At 43.1% G+C, this 12,019-nt stretch overlaps 1 protein-coding gene across 2 annotated transcripts in view; it reads left to right on the top strand.

Annotated features, from left to right (window-relative positions):
• The window catches only part of bean1 (brain expressed, associated with NEDD4, 1), a 30,592-nt gene that overhangs the window by 1,556 nt on the left and 17,017 nt on the right, over window positions 1-12,019 (top strand). The window contains exon 3 of one of the 2 annotated variants that reach the window (XM_034609297.1): window positions 4,692-4,783. In XM_034609297.1, the coding sequence (XP_034465188.1) occupies window positions 4,692-4,783 (92 nt within the window). Of the gene's footprint in view, window positions 1-4,625; window positions 4,784-12,019 lie in introns of both variants that reach the window. The other variant, XM_034609298.1, reaches the window with a different exon arrangement.

Raw genomic sequence — 12,019 nt, 5'->3', positions numbered from 1 at the left:
TATGACAGGAGGGAAACCAAAAGACAAACTCAGATATAAAAGTACTCGTGTTACTGGAGAACTCCCTGTCGTTAGTTTTATTTAAGTACATTTACTACCACGGACCCACTGCAGGTTGCTGTCGGACGGATGTGGGCGTCTCACGGTGATTTTTGGACGAGGCTCATCTCTTTCTCTCTCGCTCAGCTTCCCTCCCACACACTTAACTCTATTGTTTCAGCAGTGAAGTGCAGTGGCAGTGGGAGAGCAGAGAGAGAGAGAGAGAGACGCAGAACTAATGTGAAGTTAACTCATCTCAGATTCCTGTGCATGTGATTCATTATCCACAATCTGTTAAAACAGGGGAGAATCCAAACAGGTGCAAATGACGTAAAACAGACACTCGGTAGTAGACTGTGATTCCCCTGATTCAACAGAGTGTGGTGATCTGGGTCCTCCTGGTAAAAGCCACATTCCCAGTTTCAACACTTGTGACTTTACCAGTGACAGTTTGATCTGAAAGCGTCACATTGTCCGGACGGAGTCTCAGCGCCGGGCTCCCAGAGGACGTCACAGCTCTCACTGGGTTTTTCTAAGTGGCTGCTGCTCCTCAGTCAGCCATGAAGGTCAGCACGAAAAAAAAAAAAAAACCTTTGGCAAATTCATTATACGGAGATTAGCTCCTGGATACGTAACCCGGAAATAGAGTGTAACCGTTTCTGTAGTTCACAAGGCCTCAGTTTAACATGCATATTCATTAGTGTAGTGGAAGTGGAGCGAAACCCATGTTCATCTTATTTGTTGGTTCTGTTCACACCCAAATAATAATCATGAACAGTCCAATAAAGTTAAAATTAAACAAATTCCAACCATTAAATTTGTTTATTTGATGACAGAAAAGACACTTTTTGGTTAAAACTGGTATTTTTTTTACAGTGTAACTTACAATATAAGTACACACACTGGATGTTTGCTTTAACCTACATATTATACAGTTACCAAGACAGTGTATATATATATTCTGTATATACAAACCATGGAACAAGGTGTGTTCGTGGTGAAAAAATTGGCAAATTCCAATTGTTTGAATTATTAGATGAAAGAAAAGTTGTTTTTAGTTAAATTTGACGAATGGTAATTTTGCAGTGTAACTGACAATAGAAATACACACGTTAGATGTTTTATTTCTAAATGATACGGTTACCATGACAACTGGTTTAAACCCGGCACACCAGCTCCAGCCTCGTCCACGTCACACTGAGTTCAGCCACGTGACCGATGTCACTGAGCCTGATGACGGCAAAAACCACACACACGTATGATTTCTACACAAAAGTCACACAAATACAGGACCAGAGGTGGAACGCATGAAAAGCTAAAGGACGAACATGAACTCTCGGCTCCACGGGGGCCGAACCTCTGACCTCTGACCTCTGACCTCTGCTCTCAGCGGTGGCACCGGGGCTCCGACCGCCTGCCGCGGCTCCCAACACGAGTCAGTGTGAGATCGGTGGCGTTGCCAGGACTGACAGGTTGAATGGATGACAGGGCTGTGTGGGCCAAATAGACTGTCAGGGAGAGCTGGGAGGAGATGGATGAGAGGAGGGAGAGAGGGACAGAGAGAGGGAGGGAGAGAGAGAGCATCAGAGAGAGAGAGGGGGGGGGGGGTATTAGAGAGAGAGAGAGAGAGAGAGAGATGAGGAAATGATGGAGTGCTGTGGTGGCCACAGGCTGAACTTGATTCCTGCCGTTTCTTTTCCTCTGACTGGTCCTGTCCCTCACTTCTTGTCTTCTTTTCATCCCCAAATCAATGTGTGTGTGTGTGTGTGTGTGTGTGTGTGTGTGTGTGTGTGTGTGTGTGTGTGTGTGTGTGTGTGTGTGTGTGTGTGATCCAAATAGAAATCAGGATCTAGTGAATTTAAACGTGTTATCGTGAGGGGATTGTTGGGCCTTGGCTCAGAAGGCTGCTTTCCTTATTGTACACATTCATAAAATGTCTCTAAACACAGTTCCTGAGTGTTTTGTAATTTAGCGATCTTATGATTAATGTTAGTTTTGGTTTATGCACAAACTGTTTATAGATTTGAGTCTGCGAGAACAGAAATAACTAGAACAAACCAGAGTATAAACTCCTCAGGACGCTTTGGGATTGAGACATTATAGAAATTCTAGCGAGAACAGGAACTATTCTCTCATATGTTTGTCGCCAAGTGTTGTTTTCTATGATTGTGAGTTTTAAAGTGGATCATATTATTATTATTGGTTTTTCCTCGGCTCCGCGCGTCCAGTCAGGATTTTAATGAGCCTCTCATCTCCAACCAAACTCTCTCTAAGGACATTTGTACGTGATTCTCAGAAATTGGCAGCGGCTTCCTGTTGGCAACTGTGGGCAACGCGAGTCTGCAGTGAAATTACATCATTTCCATTTCTGCACATAAATCTATAAATATCTAAACCACCCGCTCACCTTTTATCTGTTAAACTGAATGACAATTTCTCTTTTCACAACAATAAGTTTTACATCAGAGTTGCTTGAGTTATTCACATTCAAATGGGTTTTTCTGTCAATTTAATGTCTCAGGAACAAGTGTTAAAGAGTTTCGCTTCATTTAATCATATAAAACTTCATCCTTCCTTTAAATCGAGGTTCTCTTGGCAAAGATATTCCTGAATTACTTTTTAAATTTCTGTATTAAAATCAATTATATTCACATATTTACGTTCCTTATATTCAAGCTGCCTTCACTGTCAGCTACACAGAAAATCATACACAACTCACAATGAGCTGAAATGAAAACAAGACCGAGGACGAACAAAGTTAAGTCATTTAAGATTTTCTCATTTCTCTCAACTTTTGCTTTTTGTAATTTACACACTGGATCAGTTCTTCTGTCACTCGTGCAGAGTTTTGACACAAATCCTGCGAGTTCTGTTCTTTCTCTCACTCACACACAACAGTGCAAGAGCGGAGTGAGAACAACCCACTGTATGTGTCGTGCCTGTGTGTGTGTGTGTGTGTGTGTGTGTGTGTGTGTGTGTGTCTGTGTGTGTGTGTGTCTGTGTGTGTGTGTGTGTGTGTGTGTGTGTGTGTGTGTGTGTGTGTGTGTGAGAGAGAGAGAGAGAGGGATGCACGAGATATAGTTCAGTCTAGCTGCCAGAGTGTGTTGTCTCTGTGTGTGTGTGAGCAGGGACAGTTATGTAACAACAAAGCAGAACGCATCGTAGGTTCTCATGAGTCACACACACACACACACACACACACACACATACACACACACACACACACACACACACACACACACACGTCTGTCACACTATCCATCCCCCAGCCCCCCCACCCTAACTTTACCCGTCACAACAGAATGCCTAAACCTATACATCACATAACCAGATCCATCTCTTCTCATCTCTTCTGCTATAGGATCAAAACCCACTTCCTCGTTCTGTATTTTATATTTTTCAACCGATCACAATCATCTCGTGTGGCACTAAGTTCAGAGTCTGGCCGTGGTGCGGTGGGAGATGGAGTCAGCAGGGAGGGGATTTGTTTTGGTGGAGAATCGGCTCATTGGGATGTGACCACACAAGTTAAAAAAGTGTTTGAATCTGAATCCAAACTTCCTCTTTTCAGAGTTTGTGCTGCAGCACGAAGCTTGATGTCGTTTTTTAAAATGAAAACAAGCCGAAAGTGGGGAAGAGAGTCTACATCCACTGAGTCAGACCATCCTCTCTCTAAACCTGAGTCAAGCTTTAAAACCAAGTCTCAACCCTGAAAATCTGAACTACAAGAGGTGTAGGGTGACGTCTCCTCACAGCCACCACACGTTTGTGATGAGAGCAGCTTCACCGTCACAGCAGGAGGCCCAGCAGCTAACTGTAGGTTCTAATCTGCCTCAATGGCTCCACTGTCCTGTATTATTCAAACTACAGTTAGTTGTGGTCAGAAAACGTAGAGAACAGGTTGGAATAGTAAATTGACTATTTTTATACAACGCTTTTATCCAGAGTGCTTCACTGTTTGTCCTCGATTCACCCGTTTGCATCCGTGTGCTCTCATATCGATGGCTGCAAGTCACCATGTGAGACCCAACAGCAGCTGGGAGAGTGAAATCAGGTCCATCATAAAACACAACAACAAATAAGAAAACACAACAGCACCATCACACAACTGGTTTTGTCAGGATTTCCTTCCTGTTGAAAAGAAAGACAAGGTAGTTGTCCAATCAGCGACGAGTCGAGAGCAGGAAGTGCTTCAGGGCCACCGTAGGGGCAGAGCTCGTAGTATTTGTGTGCATGTATTATTTGTGTGTGTGTGTGTGTGTTTTGTTCTGGTATTGATTGGAACATTTGAACCCTGTGGCCATGTACTGGTAACAGCGATGAACACACACACACACACACACACACACACACACACACACACACACACGTACACATCCTCACACACAGGGTGGCGTGGGTGGCCACTTGACTGCCTCACACGCACACACTGCCTCGGGCTTTATAAACAGCCGGGCTCTGAGGTTGTGACTCGCACATCAGTCTCCCTCCCTCCCTCCCTCCATCCCTTTGTATCACTACAGCATCTCTCACTCTTTCCATTTATTCCTCTCCTTCTCCATCCACCTGTTTGTTTACCTCCTCAGCTCCATCTGAGCCCCGTCCTCCCAGTTCCACGCTCTGATCCTCTCTCCTCCTCTCTGGCTCTGCAGCTCTGGAGACCCGGTGGCTTCCTGCCTGTTGAGATGTGCCAGTAGGAAACACGGAGAACAGGGGTTCATGCTGATGAAATTGATCTGCTCAGGTAAGGATCTGCTCGTTTCCTCGTTTCCTCATCTCTGTGTCTTCAAGCTTTGATCAGTCTCCTGGTATCAAGTGTTAACGTTTGTTCTGCAGTGAATTTATTCTTAAAATACAACGTGTGACTCTCACGATGAGAAAAGCTTCATCTGGGAATCAGGCGAAAAAAGAAAAATACAAGAAAGCAAAGTAGATGTTTCTTTTTATATAAAAAATTAAGTATCACATGGAACCTGATAAAGCTGAGTGATAAAAGAGTAGCAATAGTTAACGTGGCATCATTTGAATCGATAATATCATAACAAAAGTTAAATATATATATATATATTGATTTACAAAAGTGATGGGCCTCTGGTTTGTGAAATGTTTTGCTGTTCATCAGGTGTTTGTCTTTCTCGGCTCATCAACCTTCAAATATCTGTCTTGTGACTTTAATAATTATCATATCAACTCATATGAACATTTTGTATTTTAGAAGAGATTGAACCTGATCTTTAAAATAAAAAAATAATTGTGAATTTTGATTTAATCTATTAACAGTTGTCAATGTAATTGAATGGTGATATAGTAGAGGATTAAATACACATTTATACCATTTATACTTCTGTTTGTAGGAGGTTATATATAAATACAGTTGCACTAGATATCCTATAGTGATAAACCCATATACTTGCAATCCATGACAAGATAATATAGATAAAGATAAGATAACATTGTCCTTTATTAGTCCCACTTTGGATAAATGTGTCGTATTCATATCAGCAAAAAGGCAACAGTGAAATAAAAACTCAGTAAAGGTAATAATATTAGTAAAAAATACATAATAAACACAAGGGACTATAAAAATAGACATATGTACAATGTAAACAAATTATAAATGGTGAAGCAATATTGCACATATATGATATTTCAAGGATAGAAAATGATTGTTGCACAGTTTAAATTAGCTGAAAACCTGAGTGAGATATTTCAGTTTAACAGCAGCAAGAAGAAATAACTTTACTTCAATGTCCTTTAATGCTGAGTAGATTACGTCTGGGTAAACGCACAATAACATATAAGAACACAAAAGTTATGGCAGCAAGGACACAACATATATTAACACAATAAGGTGTTAAATATTGTGCAGTCAAGTATTGAGAAGTGCAGTAAATCAGAGCTGCGGTTCATATTGATTCATCAGTCGAGGTCGTATCGGATGTCACTGATCACCTGAACCTTTTCAAACAGTACACGTGTAATTCAGGTCACGACATTTAAAGGTAATGAATATTGGCACAGCATTATATGTATTTGTCAATATATAGGCCTTTGTTTTCTGAAATTATGTCTGTTGACATTTGATTTCTTAATATCGGCGTCAGGAGACGAGGAAAGTGACTCGAGGGAAACATACAAACACAACTAACTAGAAAACGAGTTAAAGAAAGAGCAGAAGTTGTGTCACGTGTGTTTCACAGTATAGTTTAATTTGCTGCGGTCATCCTTTGTGTATCTGTAGCTGAATCACAGGTTCAGCTCTTAACGTCCACAGGATAAGGTGGAACGTATTTATAGAAGCTTCCCATCTCAATAAAAGATGAATCGCTGCCTTATGCAACAGCTCCTGACCACAGTGGAGGCAGCAGGGAGGAGACGGACGGAGGGAGGGAGGGAGGCACGGGGGGGGGGGGACAGATGGATGGATGGATGGATGAACAGATGGACTGACGGATGGATGGATGCCTGACTTTTACAGATGTGTGTTTTCCTGTCACGGTTGTCCTCCAAGAAAACCGTCCGTCCCACTTCCCCTCCTCTCCGACCTGATCCGACTCCCTGTCCCTTTGACACCTGCTTTATATCTCTTTCTCCCTCTCTCCATTTCCCACCTTTTACGTCTCGACTCCTTCCCTCGTTCTCCCCCCCCCCCCGATCTATTATTCACATTCTCTCTCTCTCTCTCTCTCTCTCTCTCTCCCCTGACACCTGAAATCCCTCCGTCCGCTCCAGGGCGTTTAGACCTCCACCAACACAGCTTCCCTCCCAGGGAAAGAAATAGAGTGATGAATAAAAGAACAGAGCGAGGAGACAGATAAAAAGCTTTGGGATGGGCGGCTCCAGCCCATAGATGTGCTCAGGTTTCCTTTTGTGCGATGCATTGTACAGGTTGACATTTTACACGGCCTCCTAGTCGTCCTACAAAGAGACGGTTTCCGGAGTCCGTCCATGGACGATTCAGTTCGAACAAGATGTTAGTGGACAAATGATTTAATACGTCTGAGACAAAATCAATAACTTTGACTGTGTTGTTGAGAATCTGTTTTGGATCCAAGTTTCCATTTAGTTTTCTCTCTGACATCGTCGGATATCTGGAGAAATTATTTTGTGATGAACTATTGTTTTCTCATGTCCACCACAGTTTGTATCATTACCTCCACAGAGGAGGTTATGTTTCCACCTCTGTCTGTTTGTTGGTTGATTTCTTTGGAGTAAAATTACGCAAAACACCCAAGAGGATGGTTGCTAAGGCGTTGCTAGGCTCCTGCTATGGTCTCTCCTGCTGGTATCTGGTTGTTGCATTAATCTGCAGGGGTCACGGTGAAGAGAGGCACTTAAAGATTAATTAAGTAAATGGTGAGTAAGTGGGGGAAACCCCTCAGTCAGCGAACTGAGCTGGGAGGCAGCTGGAAGATTTGCTGATTGAGCTTCATTACATTTGGAAGCAGAATTTATTGACGATACAAAAATAAGGTGCAGGTCCGGCAGGAAACAAAACTGGCAAACTGAAAACTGTGCAGGGAAAAGAGACTAAACAGACGACTCGACAAGGACAGAAGTGAGAAGTGGACTTGAATACAAACTGAACTGATGACAAACTAGAGACAGGTGGCACAGGACAAACAGGTGAAACACATCAAGACAACACAACTGGAGGGAAACACACAAAGGCAGGAAGTAAAGAGGACAGAAACACATGAGGGGGGATCAGAATTTCAAAATAAAACAGAAAACACAGAGTGAAACACAAATCTAAACACAGAAGGTACTAGGACTTCTATCTCCATGATTGCACATTTTATTTTTATTTTACTTTATTATATCTTTCTCCTTTGCCTTTTCAGACAATGATTTTCATAAAGTTTAAAACATTCAAAGGTCCAAAACACATGAATTCTTCCAGCAGTCTTCAATTTCGGCTCTCAACTCAACCCGCTCTGTTAATTATCCTCATAAACATACACAATATTTTGCTGGGTTCCAAACAGATGAGATGTGATTTCAGACCAACCTTTGGCAGCGTGTGAAGAAGGTTGACATGTACCACACGGCAGCTGTTGGTGCCCGGGGGGGGGTCGGCTGCTGTGCCCCTGAGAAGGACATTCAGTCCCCAACTGGGGTCAACATCCAGATCTGTCTTCATGTGTGGAAGAGACGGACAATCTGTCACTAAACATATTTACAGAGGAAACATCTGACTGAGAAAAAGTTAAATTTGTCTCTTCTATAATTTAGAATTAGGAAAAACTCTTATCATGTGATGTCCAATAATTCAACCTTGAACAATACCGATGTGACCGTGTCATAAAAAGTAAAATGTAATCTATTAGCGTTTGTCATGACTGAGAGGGCCTGCGTGTGTGTGTGTGTGTGTGTGTGTGTGTGTGTGTGTGTGTGTGTGTGTGTGTGTGTGTGTGTGCGTGTGCGTGCTCATGCCCCCTCCTCATATCCCTACAAAAGATAAAGGCTAAACACAATCTACATATTAGAGCACTGGCATGAGCGTGCATCAGATGAGGGCCGATCTGAAATGGAATCTGCTTCTGTTCCCCCTCGCTGCACACATCATCTATCCATCTATCAACCCGCCGCCGCGTCCCCTCGCCTCCCCGCCGCCGAGCCATCAATCATCACATTCCCATGCTTTATGGAAATTGACGGGAAAAAAAAAATGCATTTAACGGCATTTTACCTTCTGTGTCATCCACCTATCGCTCTGTGTCCATCCGTCCGACCGCCGGCGCCTGCGTCCAATCAAGTCCCAGTGTAAGGTCGTTTATTTGAATCTATTTAAATGGATATGAGGAGTGTGCATATGCAGGGAGATTTCACGGCCCAGCAGGTCAGCAAATACCAAAGCTGTTCCACCTCACTACCCCCCCCCCATCAGGACCCACAGACAAATCATACCCTCCACAGGTGGTCAAGTGTGTGTGGGCTTGTTTATGTCACCTCTCTGGGACCTTTGCTGGCATCAACATTGACTTTGTCAGGACCAGTGGACCTCATGGGGACCGAAGCACCGTCCACATGAGGCAGAGGTTTGGGACCTCCGACCACTTCCTGCTGATTTCAAACGTTGTGTTGGTTTGCAGTAGAAAACGTTTCTTGGGGATAGTTCGGAAAGTCTTTGTTTGACAATGTTGGAATGAGGATGTTCATTTTGCTGCTAGTAAAAACATTATATTATTACAGAGGCCAAGAAATAAACTATAGGGAATTTATTCATAAATTGTTTCCATTCAAACAGAGAGACTCCTTTTTTCTATGTGCTTAATTTAAATAAAGTTAGTGAATACAGTCATCGAATTCACACGACAACGTCGGATGCACAATCGTATGCAAACCAATCAAAGAGTAGACGCAGCCAATGTAGAGTAAAATAAACAAATAAACAAAACTAACCAGATCAAATGTAAACAATGGAACAAAAACGTGAAGCTTCTATCTATCTATCTATCTATCTATCTACCTACCTACCTACCTACCTACCTATCTATCTATCTACCTACCTACCTACCTACCTACCTACCTATGTACCTACCTACCTACCTACCTATCTACCTATGTATCTACCTACCTACCTACCTACCTACCTACCTATGTATCTACCTACCTACCTACCTACCTACCTACCTACCTACCTACCTACCTACCTATCTACCTACCTACCTACCTACCTACCTACCTATCTATCTATCTACCTACCTACCTACCTACCTACCTACCTATGTACCTACCTACCTACCTACCTACCTACCTATCTACCTACCTACCTATGTACCTACCTACCTACCTACCTACCTACCTACCTACCTACCTACCTACCTACCTATGTATCTACCTACCTACCTACCTACCTACCTACCTACCTACCTACCTACCTACCTATCTACCTACCTACCTATGTATCTACCTACCTACCTACCTATCTACCTACCTACCTATGTATCTACCTACCTACCTACCTACCTACCTACCTACCTACCTACCTACCTACCTACCTATCTATCTACCTACCTACCTACCTACCTACCTACCTATCTATCTATCTACCTACCTACCTACCTACCTACCTACCTACCTACCTACCTACCTACCTACCTATCTATCTACCTACCTACCTACCTACCTACCTACCTATCTACCTACCTACCTACCTACCTATCTATCTATCTATCTATCTATCTATCCATCTACCTACGTACTTACCTACAGTATCTATCATATCTACCTTTCCATGACAACACACACAGAGAAGCTTAGGGAGAGAGTTGCTGAAGCATGTGTGAAATAAAAGGACGGGGAAGATGAGGTGGAGATGAAACATGGAATGAATTGGACAGGAACAAGGTGCAGTGTGGGGAAGGGAAATGGTTGTCGGGGGTGAAAACAGCATCACTCTAAAGGGGACGTCGGGGGAAAGCAGAGAGGGAAATTGAGGGAGGTGGTTTGGAACGGCTGAAAGAATAAGGGAGGGAGGGAGGGAGGGAGGGATGAGAAGGGGAGGTGAAGGGTGAATGTCTTTGCTAATGTCTCTTTGCCGATATTGACAAACGCTGGCTCCCTGTGACTTCAGCACACGAGCTGCTTCCTCCTCCACACTTCATTAGCTCTGTCATTTGGAAATGGACGTATTGGCTCAGCTGTTCGATGTCCCCGTGCTGGATCAATGGACGGTTCCATGGACGGACGGATTTGTAGAATATCAAACATTAAAGGAGCATGACCGCTGCAGTTCTTCACCTTGTTTGCTAAGAATATATTCTACTTATATACCAAGCTGGTGGGTTTCCAAAGCGTACTGCAGTTTAAATATCAAACAAGTAGCACTAGACTAGATTAAAAACTGGTCGGAGCTATTCTCTTATTATATACAAACATGGAACACGTGAAAATCGCCCAATAAAACACTGTAAATGATGTATTGAATCGTGCACTTTACTCCCAATGCCATGCAAATTGTAGTAAATATAACTGTAAGAATGTTAATGTGGTATTTTTACTGTGTATTTTTAGGTATTTAACTGTAAAAATACAAAGAAAGAAAGCAAAGAAATTAAATATACACAATAATTGGTCTGTTCATCGTTAACCAATTAGTAATTCTTAAAATAAATTGACGGACGAAAGTTTAAGTTTAAACAGATTATTTAAATATTAGCGCTTCAGTGTGAATAGGTTTAAAATGATCTGTGTACAGTTTTATGGCTTTAAAAAATTCCACAATCCCTTTGGTTTCATAACATCACATCTACATCATGTTAAGAAAGCATAAGCGTGTGTGTTGGTGCATGCATGTGTGTCCGGGGGGGGGGGGGGGGGGGGGGGGGGGGGAGGGGGGAGGCTGCACAGCAGGGTGTGTGCAGGAGCTTTTTGTTTAACATGATTAAACAGCAGTGCCGTCATCTTCTCTGTCTCTTCATCTCTTCTCCTCCACCTCTTCCTCACCTGTCGTCATCCCCTGCACAGCAACACAAGAGAGAGAGAGAGAGAGAGAGAGAGAGAGAGAGAGAGAGAGAGAGAGAGAGAGAGAGAGAAAGCGAGAGAGACACGGAGAGGGATCAGAAAAAGGCCAAGAGCCACAGAGGGAATCACACCGAGAGACGGAGACTCGGATTGTGAGGCTGCAGGCGGGTCAGCGAGGAGCAGAGATCACAGTCTTATCATTCATAAGGGAGGAGTCTCAAATAGCTTCCTCTCATGTGATGTAACGACTGTTCTGGCTTCTTCCGGATTGGTGGAAACGCCGTCAGGCAGATCGTGTGATAGGTTTGAGGACAGACACGTTCAACAGATCTGTGTCGGTGGCAGATCCTGCAGGTCTTTCTTCATGGAGGCAGATACGACAGGAAACAGACGACACTCCATCACATACAGTGTGAGGCTGTGAAAGAGAGAGAACGTGACAGATACTTCGATATCATTCAGACTGTGTGTAAAGCTGCTGCAGGCAGAATTTTCATTATAGTTATCTTGG

Source organism: Hippoglossus hippoglossus, chromosome 15, assembly GCF_009819705.1.
Source record: "Hippoglossus hippoglossus isolate fHipHip1 chromosome 15, fHipHip1.pri, whole genome shotgun sequence".
Lineage (NCBI taxonomy): Eukaryota > Metazoa > Chordata > Actinopteri > Pleuronectiformes > Pleuronectidae > Hippoglossus > Hippoglossus hippoglossus.
Note: the sequence above shows the minus strand (reverse complement) of the source record. Positions and strands in the feature narration are given on the sequence as shown.